At 39.7% G+C, this 15682-nt stretch overlaps 1 protein-coding gene across 2 annotated transcripts in view; it reads right to left on the bottom strand.

Annotated features, from left to right (window-relative positions):
• The window catches only part of BMX (BMX non-receptor tyrosine kinase), a 49976-nt gene that overhangs the window by 16823 nt on the left and 17471 nt on the right, over positions 1-15682 (bottom strand). For both annotated transcript variants that reach the window (XM_012784760.2, XM_012784762.3), the window contains exons 6-11: positions 14894-14958; positions 10083-10258; positions 7146-7217; positions 6393-6467; positions 2995-3049; positions 1330-1409 (exon numbers count right to left, since the gene is read on the bottom strand). In XM_012784760.2, the coding sequence (XP_012640214.2) occupies positions 1330-1409; positions 2995-3049; positions 6393-6467; positions 7146-7217; positions 10083-10258; positions 14894-14958 (523 nt within the window). The remainder of the gene's footprint in view (positions 1-1329; positions 1410-2994; positions 3050-6392; positions 6468-7145; positions 7218-10082; positions 10259-14893; positions 14959-15682) is intronic.

The raw sequence follows: 15682 nt of genomic DNA, 5'->3' as shown, positions 1-15682 counted from the left end.
CCCAGGCCATGGGTGGGAGGCTCTTTTGGGAGTGGGGCATGCAAGATGAAGTGGGTGGAATGTCCTTTAATTCCTATGCCAACTGGTACCTTTTCCACATAAAACATTTTTTTCTTTTCCTTTATTTTTAGAAAATGATGGTGAATTCATGCACATTGGTTTCATTGTAGAGTACAGAATAGTGGTCAAAAAATGGGCTTTGAGTTTAGTTCTACTGCTGGCAGGCTACCTCATCTGGTTGGTATAAAGATTAGATGAGATATTTTATATATATATATACATATATATATATATATATATGTATATATATATATTTGCACTATGCTTGGCACATAAGACACAGTTAATAAACTGTAACCCCAACCTAATTAAAATTGCAATTCGAAAAGGAGAAAGGGTGCTTTTTTGTTGCAAAAGGCAAATCAGCTCTTGGTGGCAGCAGGGAATTCACTCAAGCCCATTCTGGGTTGGCTTTGGCCAGCATCCAGGTGTTACCATGTGCAATCTAGTATTAATATATGAGATGTACAGGGGACATGGCTTTTGGCATTGGAAAATGCCAAGTAACCACTCAGGGTACATCTTATTTATTATCTCAAGTTGGAGGTAGGTACTCTGTAAAAAAAATTCCCCAAATAAGATAACTTTTCATTACCTAATTATAAATATACATGTATATATACACCGAGGGGGAGGGCACACAGAGACGGCACCAAGGCAGAGTCATTCAATCTAGCTGCTAAAAAAGGGTTGCACACATAGAATTTTTTTTTCTTTTCTTTTCTTTTCGGCTTCAAACAAGAACTGTTAACTGCACAAAGAGGACAGAGCCCTAGAAGGAAGCTGTGCACAGAACACAGCTGTACTGTCAACCTTCTGTGAACCCTGCCCCCACTGGGAAGGTTTACTAAAGCCTGAACACTGGAGGAGGCTTTCTCAGCTCGGCAGGTGGCTAGAGCCGAGAGTGTAGAGGCTTCATTGCTATTTTCTCTCTTTCTAGGCTGAGGCTTGAATTGAAGGGAATCATCCAGGAGGAGTCTTTTCATCAATATTTACTGAGGTGTGCTGTACTCCGGATGCTATACCACTGCCCGGGGTGGGCAGGAGAGGATCACCCAGAGAACAGCCTCTTGAAAGTAGGGAGTCAGGGAAGGTAAGTACAAATGGTCACATTCAACAGAAACACTTTGATCCCAAATTCCAGCGGTTAAAGATGGCGCCTCATCCCTAAACGTGATCAAGTGACTGACATATTCAAGGAACATACACAGAAAGATAAAAAACAAAAAACAAAACAAAACAAAACAAAAAAAACCTTGTAATACTTACTTCACAGCCTTGCTAAATAAGGACACTGTGTACATCCCCACTTGGCTGGAGTTTCTAACCATGAATGCTCCTTCTTTTCCCTGAAAAGGAAGGAAAATGTAGAAGGAACCGAAAACATTTTTGTTATTCTTGAAAATGATTTTTCATGGTAGGTGGTAGGAAAATCTTTTAGATCCACCTTAAATGTCACCAAGGGCACAAGTTGTTTAACTGTTGGCACAGAAGGGGGCTCATGTTTTAGCTTTCTTCCTTTTCTCTCTCATTATCTATATAGATCTATCCTGAATGTTTCAACTCTTCCTCTCCAGCTATTTTTAACCCTCTCTGATAATTTTCTCTGTTCTCTACTTATGCAAGCCTAATGTTTTCATCTTTATGAAATAAAATTTAGAATCACATATCACCATATTGTGCCCTTCGAAGGTTTTAGAAAGCCAAAGATCCAGAATGAATCATTTGTTAAAGTTCTACACTCAATTTGTCTTTCTCAGTGACTTGTGCTAATTCTAAGCAGATTCAGATTCAGAAAGAGCAGATAATAAACTACGAATGTGCCAAAACACCAAGCGAGGTCATCACATTCTCACTAGCATCCCTCAAAGAAATGATTGGTGTGGTTAGTGTTTTATCAGGTTAAACTATAACAAAGTGTCATTTTTAGAGATCACAAGAGTTTGCTGTTGGTAATTCATACCAGTTAGTAATAAAATCGGATTAATGTAGTCCTCATCACATCTGTTGTACTTTGGTCTAGGTGCTACCCTGCAGCCACAGAGCTGAGGTAAATGGCTACATTGATGGCCCCATAAATCATCTCTCTTATTCATGCCCTGAGCAGTCTCCTCCCACACTGACCCTGGGCTGGGCCATGTGAATTGCTATGACCAATGGGATCTTAGCAAACATGCAAAAGCAGAGACTCCATAAGTGCTTGCACTGCATGCTGTGAGGAGGCCCATGGTAAGCACATGGGGAAGCTGCTTGGAGAAGAACTGTAGCACCCCAGTTGACCGTCTCAGCTAAAGCCAACGCCACACTCAATCCAGCAGCCAGGCTGGGCATGGTGGCTCACTCCTGTAATCCTAGCACTCTGGGAGGCCAATGCGAGAGGATTGCTTGAGCTCAGAAGTTCCAGACCAACCTGAGCAAGAACGAGATCGTGTCTCTACTAAAAATAGAAAAGTTAGTCCCAGCTACTCGGGAGGCTGAGACAGGAGGATCCCTTGAGCCCAGGAGTATGAGGTTGCAGTAAACTACGATGATGCCACTGCACTCTATGGAGGGCAACAGAGTGAGACTCTGTCTCAAAAAAAAAAAAAAAAAAAAATCCATCGGCCAAATGCAGCCACGTGAGCAACCTTAAACAAAACCTGCTGAAGAACTGCTGGGCCAGCTGCCTCACAGAATCATGAGAAATCATAAATCTTCTCATTCAAGCCACTAAATTTAGGGGTGGTTTATTATACAGCAGTAGATAACAGAAACAGAAGTGCCTAGACCTGAAAGGCCTTGTAACCAATAGACTGGACAATCAACACTCTATGAGGTCTTGACTGTCTAATGAGCAGTAAGGTTTCTAGAAGAAGTGCTTTAACCTCTGGGCCCCAAGTTAGAAAGGGATTCTGTGAGGTCAGAAAGACAAGTTTTAAAGACAAGACTACTTACCTTTTGTCTCAGTAACTGCTCAGATTGTGATCTGGAGATGTTACCTGCAAACCAGCTACAACAGGAAAGAATTCCATATTTCAGAATGAGCACTTTTTAAATTGCATGACTTGGCACTCAACTTTCTAATCTGTAAAATGAGGCATTGGTCTAGATCAGGGCTTTCCAAACCTGACTGCTTAAAAGAATCATCTGAGGAGCTTTTGAAAAATACAGATTACTGAGTCCCCACCACCCAATTCTGATTCTGGGGTGGGGCCTACACATTTGGATCTTTAATTGGGCTAGTGTCTAGGAACCTTTGGCTTCCTGCTAGGTGGCCTCTAAGTTCTCCTATTGCACCATTTTGAATGAGGGTCAGAGATTAAACCAATGAAGAATATTCCAACGGTAAATCCAGGGTTGCCAAGGATAAAAGCTCTGTCTTTCGACTCTATGATTTCCTTTGAATAATCCAATAGAAGACACTTTCTAGCATTTATTTTCAAAGCAAATGCTTTTTCAAAATGGCTTTATTTTCAGGAGAGCAATGGATAAGTATCTAAGATGATATTAGGACAAGAGCAGTTGTACTGAACTAAGAAAAAGATGACGTGGGAGAGGCAGGTGTAATCTTTAACTATTGCTCCTTTTACTGAATTAGCCAAGAACATCATGTTTTATTTTATATGTGGAGCTCAACAGGCCAAGAGCTGTTTTTCATGTGAGGGCAACAATGTCTATGCCCTTTTGGCTTTGGCCAAAATGTCATACTAAGGAAATGAGTAAGGTGTCGGGTGAAGTGCTGCATGGGTTTGGAGGGCTGGGGGGACCCTTGGCTACAAGATAATACCTGAGGAAGGAAGAAGTGTATGAGGAGGGGGAGAGGTGGAGGGGAAGGGTTGTAGGAGGAAATCAAGGCAGAAGGTGTCTCAGAACTTGGCAGGAATGGATGGGAAATAGTTCTGTGTGTAATCTGTGTATTAGTTGTGGGAGAAGATGTCAGCTGATAGACAGTTAAATAAAATAGAAAGAGCCTTAGACCAGCCATCTTGGGGGTCTGAGTTCTAGACATAGCTTCCCAACATGTAATTGTATGACTTTGAACAAGCCACTTAGCCTCTTTTGACCTTATACTTGCCCATCTGTAAAATTAGGGAGAGGACTGATATTGATAAGTTGGTCTCTTCTAATTCTACCATTACAGATACTGTATTATTAACACTTGAGATAGTAAATGATAGTTTTTCTTATTAGTTAACATTTTAGGCTACTAATAGCTAATCAAAATACCGTTCAGGGGATCTAACCCAGGATATATGCTCATGGGTGGATAGATGGAAGGGATGATCAGGAATAAGGAGAAAGGCCTGGAGAGGCAAGGTGAGATGGCGGATATACCCTATCCCACCTTTACCCCCCACTCATTCACATATAGACTTCACCTGTGTCATAGTTTTGCTGAAGTCTGGTTCTGTCGGTTTTTAAAAATATTTCAGTTTTTTAATGTCAGATCAGATGGCCTAGTCCTAACCCACCATTCTCCATCTAAATCTTGGTGCCTCTGTCTTTACTGGAAAGAAGTAGAATTGCTCATGAAGTTGTGTCCATAAAAAATGCATCAGTGACACTGATAGAATAAGAAGCTGGGGGCATGAAGCATGACGTGAGAAAGCTGAGCTCTAGTTCATGTAGTCCTATAGTCCTGAGCTCCTTTTGGCATCTCCTTGATTTTGAAGAGGATAGGTCTTTCCTGATAATTTTACCAATGTCCATCTCTCTTGCACCACTTAAATCCAGAAAAGATGGGGGTAAAGACTGTCTAAATGATCAGACCTGGGCTTTCTGAATCACAGTGAGACTTCTGATTCATCTAAATGCTAAAGATTAAAGTGCACAATTAGAGGTTCACTCCCATTGGTTTAAGTCTTTTCCGTTAAAGTGCCATTATCTTTGGAAAGGACATGTGTTGGTCCTTCTCAGTCTTTTATGCCTTAGTATGAATTATTCCACCAGATGTTTTCCTAGGTAGATATTAGGGAAGAAGGTAAAGCTAAAAGGGAGCTAGAAGGTGGTGAAGAGACCATCTGCAAAGAGGTGGAGGGTACAGCACATCTCCCCCAATGGGACAGGTGTGCTAGGGACAGGCTGGGTTAGAGGTGAAAGGAGGAGTGGAACAGTAATATGTACTTTGTAAAAGCTCTCATTTCACATGTAGCCAATAAATTAATAACACAGCACTCACACAAAATCAGAACTTGAAATATGCATAATCCTAATGTCCAAATGAACTTTGTGCTATTGGGTATTCAGTGTCTGAGAAATACAATATGCTCTTTTATTCCCACCTCTCCTTAACACTAATCTTTAAGTCTTGGGAACAACTATTTGTCCCTATGTGTAGAATGATAGAACCTTAGATTTTGGAAAGGACCTTAATGGCCACTTAGGCCAACCTGTCTGAGTATTGTTGGGGCGACCATGTGTTCTTATTTGCCCAGAAAAGTCCAGTTTATGCCTGATGTCCAGATGTAATTTTTAATAGTGTGCTTTTTCTCTCACTAAAGTATTCCAATTTGTATGTTAAATGATAAGAAATCTTTCAACATAAATACTGTCATGTTCAACATCTCAGTTGTGCTACCATGTAAAAGTACTGCATCATAAATAACTTCCCCCCAAATCTGTCTTAATGTTAATAATAGCTTATAAACGTCACTCCAATGTGAGGCCTCCAGGAAAGAATTAATGAGTAGAAACATTGTATGCTATATCTACAAAGACAAAGTGAAATGAAAGGGATACTGGGTATATGATAAATGCAATGAATATGTGTACCCAATTTAGATAATCCAGATTGGGTACAATATTTTCTTTTTTTTTTTTTCCTTTTTTTTTTTATTTCGGCATATTATGGGGGTACAGATTTTAAGGTTTCAATAAATGCCCATTTCCCCCCTCCCCCCAAAAGTCTGAGTCTCCATCATGACCATCCCCTAGATGGTGTGCATCTCACTCATTATGTATGTATATACCCGCCCCCCCTCCCACCTGCCCAATACCTTATTACTGTAGTACCTATGTGTCCACTTAGGTGCTACTCAGTTAATACTAGTTTGCTGGAGAATATATCTGGTGCTTGTTTTTCCATTCTTGGGATACTTCACTTAGTAGTATGGGTTCCAGCTCTAACCAGGAAAATATAAGATGTGCTATATCACCAGGGTACAATATTTTCATTGGTAATAACCCAGCTCATTGTCACCCGTCATCTAGATAAAAGGCCCAGAACCTCACATGATTTTACCCATGTAAATACAGCCTCCTGAGAAAGTCTGAGCCATCTGTTTTAATGCCTCTGAAGAATAGGAGTATCTATGTCTAGTTTTAGAGGAACACAGAGAACTTGCAACACTCACTCATAATCATCCAGGCTTTCCTCTTCTTCAGATGAACTTGACTCAGGGAGTCCCGAACTTGACTCAGGGAATCCCCTTAAGAAGAGTTGGAAAACAACATGAATGCAAAAAATATACCAAGAAATAATCCAAGTACCTAGCAGTGCAATATCAAATCCCACCCTGCTCTCATTCACATACATAAAATTTAGACTGTTAGGTTTCCCTTTCTGTGCTTGAAAAGGTATCAGCAAAGTGAAGAGAGGGTTGCTCAAAAGTTGGGTTCATGCCTGGATTAATGAAAGCATGAATGGCTCTTTGATACAGGAGGGAGGTGCCCAGGAGGCACCCAGGAACTTGGATTTCTTTGACTTTTTCTGAAGAGTGGACTCATGAAACAGATGCAGACTTCTTTAGGGAAGGCTATAGTATAAAGTTTTTTAAAAATCTTGGGTTATGTATAGAACTATTCTGAGGGAAGAGTTATTCAACTTGCTTTTCCTCCTGCTAGAGATGCCTGAGCCAGGTATATTAATGTTCATGCTAATACTAGTGTGTATCATGAATATACAGGAAAAATCAGTGTGAGAAAAACTGTAACCCACAATCCATTGATTCGCACCCACCTAAGGGTTCAGAGAAGCAAACGGATGTTTTTGGTTTATATTTACCTTAAATGTATAGCCCAGTTGCAAAATTATTGCAAGTTTGGTTAGTTTTCCTGCAAATAGGAGCAAGTCTTGGATGTAAAAGGAATATCTGAATTTGATTTACCATGAAATCTTTGAGGTGGTATGATTTACAACATTTCTTTCCCTTTGGTTACTGCATGCACCATCTTCACTGCTGTAGAAAAAGAGAGAGCTATGCTCCATAAATTTATAAATTTATGTTCATTTCTAAATGTTAAATGACAAAAGTAATTTTGATCAGATATGTTTTAGCTTTATTTGACATTTTGACCCACACATTTCACTTGGTTTGGAAATTTAAGCTAATGAGTTACTTGCACATTTTGGTCCTTTCAGCGACTCCAAGAAAAGAAGTAGTTTGGCAGTATTTCTAAACAAAAGAGAATTGTTAATAATGGCTCATAATGATCCCAAACAATAGAAAAATCTGGCTTAATAAATTATCTTGGCTGGGTTTGCCCTGATTTTCTTGTAGATATGCAAGTATTCTGTCACTTACACATTTTAAAATAAGTTATTTTCCTCTTTGCTGTGGTGATTACATTTAAGAGTTTTGAAAACACTGGACTTTTAACTCCTTCTGGACCCAGACAGATCAGCAGGATTTTCATCAGTCTCTGCCACCCATTATTTTATCTCATTCATTTTGGGTGTTAAGCAGAACATGAGGAAGTGCCTATCTCTCAAAGACCAAAGGCTGTTTTATCTGGAATGTAGGGTCTCTTTCCTGTTTGCCTTCATAGTCCAGGCTTTTTTTTTTTTTTTTTGCAAAACCACAGTTCATAGCTACAAGCTTCCTTAGTAAGGAAATACTACTCTGACTCCATTTCAAGGAATGCCTGGAGAAAGCCCTTAAACACTAGAATGTTTCCCTCCTCACCTTCCCAAAGAGACTTGCCCACTAGGATAGCTTTTAGGCTTCATCTCTTCATGAGAAAACTCTTACTTTAAAAGGCCAAGCAATTTATTTGGCCTTCTTGTTGTTTTTAAGAACACGTGGAGAACATCCATCCACAGTGCATCACTCAGGTTTACACATATAATGGGTACTTTATAGACAATAAAAATAATCAGGTAGGTTGTACAATAATGTGAATCATATGCTTAAACATATAGTTAAGATGGTTAATTTTGTTATGTGTGCTTAGTCAATTAAAATTAAAATAAATTTTTAAAAACCAAGTATATCCTTATGCATTTAAATGGGAAAAATGTTGAAGATGTCAAGTGAAAAGAACAAGTAGCAAAGAAGTCTGTGTGGTGAGAACCAGCTCTTGTAATTATATATACAGTAGCATGTGCATAGAAAACGTTTTAGAGAAATATACACTGAATATTCTGCAATATTTGAATGCTTTAATGGGAGCATGGATTATTTTACTAACCAGAAAAAAAAATATTAATAAGCATCTCCAGTGAAGATAGTAAAGATGACAGAAAGTTGATAAAAAGTCTTATCAGCTAATATGGGAGCTGAGAATCATGGCTGCATTTTAAAAATTCAAGCTCCATGAAGACCTTTTAAAAATGATTATAATTCACTCACAGATGCAATGCTGCTCATGGTAAGAAGTGACTAATCAATCCTTTGTTCAAATAACTCGCTTTCTGAAATTCTAGGGAACAATACAGGGTGGGGACTAAACCTAAGGGAATGCAAAATCTAAGGGAGTGTCAGAACTCAGTGATCAAGATAACTAGTATTTTAATGAATGATTTTTAAAATAAAAATGTATGCAAAAATCAACATTTTAAATAAAGATAGGATCCAGTCATCCATGAGTTGGTAGCCTTGCAGCAACCCCATGTGAATCTGCAGTTTTTCCTAGTTATTTGCAAACTGGTCAGTGAATTTCATCACACACCTCCCTCGATGAATCATTGAGGTTTCTGTCAGGAAGAGGACCTGACACATAGTTAACATGACACTCCCTGTCCTTGCATGTGGGTTTATCGATCGTTTCCTTCCACAACAGTGCTGAGCTACAGGCAAACAAATGTCACCCCTCCCATCGGGCACCAGGTATAGATTAATACACTCAGATTCTAGCCCCACTTTGGAATGAAAGGGACCACAGCTTGTTACACTGACAAAAACTGAAACAACATCAAGAAGAATACACTCACATTCTTTCAAGTTCCACATGGCCCTGGGGCTGCATCATTGACCCAGTGAGCCATTTGCTTTAGGTAAAAATGATAAGGATGGAAAGAATAAAGGAATAAGAGGACATGGGAGAAAACAAAGAAAAGAGAGACATGGTGAGCCAGAGAGATGCTCTGCATCCACTACAAGGAAAGGCATACCTCGGTACCCTGCAAGGATGCTGATAACTGGATGAGAAGATAGTGGACAGTGGACAACGTGACAGGCAGGGAGTTTGAGGCAGCAAATAAGCAACAGGAGTCACTTGACCCTTTCTGTATGGTCATCCCACAATTCAATTCAATTCAACAGTTACTGAGCATCAAGTGTGGGGCAGACTTGGTGCCAGACCCTAGAGATCTATGATAAACACAATTTATGCACTGCTTGTAAAGTGATGTCAATCCTGGCTTTAGAAATCTTCAGAAGACTAATCAGGTCAGTAGAGGTGAAGGTGTACACCCTGAGAAGGCAAGCCATGGCCTCGCTTGAAATGCTACTTGACATTTGGCTAGTGATGCTGAAGCCCATTACAAAAGAAAGGCCACCTGAAGCTCTTTCATATAAAGGATATATTTTAAAGATTCTGTGCTCTGGAATGTGCCGTTATTTGGGGGAAGACGGACAAGAAAGGAGAGGGAATAAAATGTTCAATCACTACTTAGATTATTGGATAGGATAATATAAATGGATAGTCCATGCTGCTCAGCTTCAGTGGCACCCCTGCTTCCCCAGGCTTCTGGCTTAAGTGCCAAGCATTTTCTGAAAGGGCAGCCCTAAGCCCTGCATCAACAGCTTTGAGGCTGAGATTCAAGGCAGTGGGGTAGTGTCTACTCTCCATACCGGGCAGCCGGCCTGAAAGCTGGGGTTTACCTTTTCAGTTTTCTTACTTGCCACCAGTCAGGGCAGTCTTCCCTTGGAATATACTGCATGTTGATATTTGGCTGGGAGCCATAGTTCTTCTTTGAGTCGTTGTCATATTGGGCTAGAGTAGTACTTGAAGATGGTGCATCCATTCTGAGAATAGGAACTGCCCGAGGAATCTTCAGCTTTGGAGAAAAAGGGATATTAAAACATCACAGGGAGGCACAGATTCAGGTACTGAGAACTCACAAACTATATCAGCTGTTGAAAGAAAGAAAGAGAGAAATAGAGAGGGAGGGAAAGAAGGAAGGAAGGAAGGAAGGAAGGAAGGAAGGAAGGAAGGAAGGAAGGAAGGAAGGAAGGAAGGAAGGAAGGAAGGAAGGAGGGAAGGAAGGAAGAAAAGAAGCAATATTGGCAAGGATATGGAGCAACTGGAACTCTCATGCTTTTCCTGGTTGGAGTATAAAGTGGTACAACAACATTAGAAACTTGTTTGCAGAATCTACTAAAGCTAGATGTGCACCATTCCCTATGGCCCAGAAATTATATGTATATACCCAACAGTGAAGTCAAAACACCAAAGGATGTTCATAGTGGAATTAATTTGATTAGGTAAAAACTGGAAACTTCCTAAATGTCCATCAGGAGGATAAAACAATAAACATATTGTGGTTATAGTAGGTTGAATTATGGCTTCTCAAAGATGTTCATGTCCTAATTCCCAGAACCTGTGAATATTTTACATGGTAAAAGAGACTTTGCAGATTGTGATTAAGTTAAGGATCTTGAGATGGGGAGATTATTCTGGATTACTGGGGTGGGCCTGATGTAATCAAACAGGCCCTTATAAAAGGGAGGCCAGGTGGACAGAGATTAGAAGGAAGACATGAGGGTGGAAGCAGAAGCCAGAGAGCAGAGAAGCTGCTACCCTTCTGGCTTGGAAAATGGAGGAAGGAGTCAGGAACTAATGAATGTAGGTAGCCTTCAGAAGCTAGAAAAAGCCAGGAAACAGACTATTCCCTAAAGCCTCCATAAGAAACACAGCAGTGTGGACCCATTTTAGATTTCTGACCTTCAGAACTATAAAAGAATGAATTCGTGTTGTTTTAAGCCACTAAATTTGTGCTAATTTATTAGAGCAGCAATGAGAAAATAACACAGTGATGTATTCACACAATGGCATTCTATATAGCAATGAAGACAAACTACAACTACATACTAAAAATAGGTGAATCTCATAAATTGAACAAAAGAAGAGCGAGGCTGGGCGCAGTGGCTCACGCCTGTAATCCTAGCTCTCTGGGAGGCCGAGGCGGGCGGATTGCTCGAGGTCAGGGGTTCGAAACCAGCCTGAGCAAGAGCGAGAGCCCATCTCTACTATAAATAGAAAGAAATTAATTGGCCAACTAACATATCTAGAAAAAAAATTAGCCGGGCATGGTGGCGCATGCCTGTAGTCCCAGCTACTCAGGAGGCTGAGGCAGGAGGATTGCTTGAGCCCAGGAGTTTGAGGTTGCTGTGAGCTAGGCTGACGCCACAGCACTCACTCTAGCCTGGGCAACAAAGTGAGACTCTGTTTCAAAAAAAAAAAAAAAAAGAAGACAGGCAATAAATGACTATATACTTTATGATTCCATTCATATAAGGGTCAAAATCAGGCAAGCAATCTATGACCTTAAAAGTCAGTGATGTTGTGTTTATTTGAGTGTGAGTTATACAGATGTGTCCAGTTTGTGAAAATTCATCAAGCTGAACATTTAGGATTTGTGTGCTCTTCTAACTGCATGTTATACTTAAACTAAAAATTCACATTGTGTGTGTGTGTGTGTATTAGGTCTGAATTTAATTTTTTTCACAGTGTATTTTACTTTTTTTTCAGGGATATCATTTATTTGGAGTTAAGGCTTTGACATTCTGGAAATTTAAGTTATTCAAGACATCATTATTTATGAGCTGTGAGGTTGGTTGTCTCCAAGATAAATGCACTGGAAAGTTCCTTAAGTGGGAATCTGAACAGAACAGCAAGAGAGTTGATTTTTATTTCCTCCACCCAGAAAGTAAAAGTCCTCTACTGAATGCTCTGGTAACAACAGAACAAAGGAAAATATGCTTGTCACAATATCCTCTCTGATCCCTGGTTCATTCGGGCAGCTTATAATCAAAACAGGCTTAGGAACCTTGGCCGCTGATTTGCCTGACTGATAAGTTTTAATATATTGTCCTAAGAATACCCTGTCAGAGACTAGATGGTTTCTGGCTGCTAAATTATCTTATGCTCTTAGATTTGTTTGAAATGAACTCTATTGGGAATTCACCCATTTTAAGTGCAGGAGTTCAGTGGCTTTCAGTAAATTTATCAAGTTTTATAACCATCACCATAATTTAGTCTTTCTCTCTCCATCACCCCAATAAGATCCTTCCTGCCCATTTGCAGTCAATCCTCATTCCCACTTTGGCCTCAAGCAAAGACTGGTTGACCTTTGTCTCTGTAGACTTGCCTATTCTGGACATTGCTCTTAGGTGTTTTGAAGGGCCATAATTTTCAAGTTTCAGGACTGAAGCATGTATGCAACCCAAAACAGCAATGTCACCAATAACAAAGTACAAATCCCAAACGATAATAATTATTTCCCAGGGCTGCCATAACAAATTACTACTCATTGGTGGATTAAAATAACAAAAATGTATTCTTTCACAGTTCTGGAGCCCAGAAGTCCAAGGTTTCACAAGGCCATGTTCACTCTGAAGGCTCTAGGGCAAAATCTTTCCTTGCTTCTTCCAGATTCTGGTGGCTCCAGGTTGCTATGGTTGGGATATTTGACCCCTCCTAAACTTATGTTGAAATTTGATCCTCAGTGTTGGTGGTGGGGCCTAATGGGAGGTGTTTGGGTCATGAGAGTAGATCCCTCATGGATGGCTTGGTGCTATTGGTCGTAAGCTCTGAAAGTTCTCATGAGAGCTAATTGTTTAAAAGAGGCTGGCATCTTCTTCCCCTCCCTCTCTTGCCATTTGATCTCTGCACATGCAGGCCCCCTTAGCTTTCTGCCATGAATGGAAGCAGCCTGAGGCCCTCACTAGATGTAGATGCTGATGCCATGTTTCTTGTACAGCCTGCAGAGCCATGAGCCAAATAAACCTCTTTTCTTTATACATTACCTAGCCTCAAGTGTTCCTTTATAGCAACATAAATGGACTAACACACAGATGTTCTTTGGCTTGTGATAGCATAACTTCAATCTCTGCCTAGGTCTTTACATGGCCTTCTCCTCTATGTCTTATCTTCTTACAAGGACACTAGTCATTGGATTTATGGTCCACCCTCATCCTGTATGATCTCATCTCAATCTTTAACCAATTACATGTGCAAAGACCCTGTTTCCAAATAAAGTCACATTTTGAGGTTCTGGATAGACATGAAATTTGGGGGACACTATTCAATCTATTAGCATAATGGGTTATTTTTGTCCTTCATGTTGGTTCACAAAAATTATATGGTTTTTACTTAGAACAAGAGAAATAAATGTGTGTGAATGTGTGTAGCCAAAAATAAGTACCCAAGACACTGTAGACCTGATGGGTGGGTCTTAATCACCCTTATTTTCAGGTGAGCTTTCAGAGGACCACTAGGAAGCCATTTATGTGCCTCCTGGCATTCAAGGAGGCTGACACCTGCCTGAAAAGCCTAAAAGCAGGAGACTGTGGCTCTGAATCCAAGAAAGTATAGTGAAAAGAGAGCAGCAGTCTGCACTGTGAGAGCAAGCTGCATGTAGTTTAATTAACCAGAACAATCAAAGTTTTGTTTGTTTTCCTATAGGCCAACTTCACCCTTGGGAAAGAGTTGGCTGGGAGCCATCTTGAAAGGAGTCAAGTTATCCCTAGGTCAATTTATCCATCTTGGGATCCATCTTGGATAAATTGACCCAGTGGAAGGATTGGGGACTGGAAACCCAAGAGCTGAGGATTAAGACATCTCCTCTCAAACTACATTTTGATCTGTCCTCCAGTGGAAAATCCCCAAAAGTCTCTCATAAGACATAGAATCAGTACTGGGGAACCCATCTGGACACCACCATTACCAAATCATGATAGAACCAGCTATGTATGAATGTTCCTTTTGCATTAAACCTCCTCTTTCTTGGCCTTAATCTTGAAAGGGTCAAAAATCTCAGCCTCTCCACAACCCTCCCACAAAGCAGGCTGCCAGCTGATGCAGACCCTAGCTAGGTGAAGGAGAGAAGTTTTAACTTGGAATCATATTTGGAGTCATGTGATTTATTGCATTGGATGGGAAAATTCAGAGGCTGCTTTCATGACAATTAGGGAAATTTTTATCATTTGAAAGTGACTGAAAAACTATGGAATCTGCCTAAGACTTTATTTGGAGACAGAGAAGAAAGTCCACCAAGTGGCTTTGAAGGGATAATGGAGAGAAAGAATTATGTTGTTTTCTAATTGTGTCCCATAGAGTCCCATTCCATCACCAGGATACTTCCACAAGGCAGTCTTGGCCATGTTGGTGGTATGAAAAGAATGGCAGCTTAAAACAGCTGCCTATTATATGTAATGCCATCTTAAGGAATTCTCCCACATGCACCATTTTTTTGGTAAATATTTATGGGCTTACTGGTTAGGAAAAGACCCAGTGTTACAATTTGAATCCATTGTTTGATACCACTCACAGCTATTAGTGATAATTCATGGTTTTTCTTTCTTTACTGAATAGGCTGAATGAAGGCCACATTTTCTAGTCTTGAATCTGGCAACTCTTGGTTTATTTAATATATCCTGACTATGAAAAACATCTTTCAATGTTGACTCACCACCCTATCTGGAAAGATAGGAAGTCTGTGTTTCTCTTCATTGACTGCAGTGTGCAGATCAGCATCTGAAAAGTAAAACAAAGTAATATCAGAAGGAAATTTTAAATAAAATAAAGAAAAACACCCAATGTTATGAATGGAAGGAATGAACCAGCTAGTTTGAGCAATATTCTAGATTAATTGATTTCAGACACCTGGAGTGATTCTGTAGCTTTTCTGTATAATGCCCAACTCAAGGCCACTCCTCCATCATCAATCATTGATATCTTTCCAAATCTTGATTAAAAAGTTAAGTTCCTCTAAACCTATAAACTATTAATTTATACCTCATTTCCACCTTGTGTTTGAGTCATAGATATCTAATCTCATCAGGTAGTACATATGACCCTAGGGGTCAGAATCCATGTCTGATTCGTGTTTGATTGGCTCATATAAGATACGTTACTCATTATTGGAGATTGATAAATAGCTGATGAATACATGAGCAAACCTATTGCATTCTTTTCTTCCTTTTATTTTGATAATTGTTGATTTCTCTTTCCATCATCATATACATATATAAATTCTATATAGTTCATTAAATCACTATGATTTGTGAGTATAATGGGCAATGTCATCCAATTCAGATTAACAAATATTCATTTTATAGTCTAATGGAGGTGGAAAACACAATAAATATCTACTATTGATTTTTCTGTAAAATTAATTACCAGTAGTAATATTAACGTGACCTTTGGATATCAACACTGTTAGGGTGTGAATTTGAAAAATATTTTATCTGCCTGTGTG

Source organism: Microcebus murinus, chromosome X (assembly GCF_040939455.1).
Source record: "Microcebus murinus isolate Inina chromosome X, M.murinus_Inina_mat1.0, whole genome shotgun sequence".
Classification (NCBI taxonomy): domain Eukaryota; kingdom Metazoa; phylum Chordata; class Mammalia; order Primates; family Cheirogaleidae; genus Microcebus; species Microcebus murinus.
Note: the sequence above shows the minus strand (reverse complement) of the source record. Positions and strands in the feature narration are given on the sequence as shown.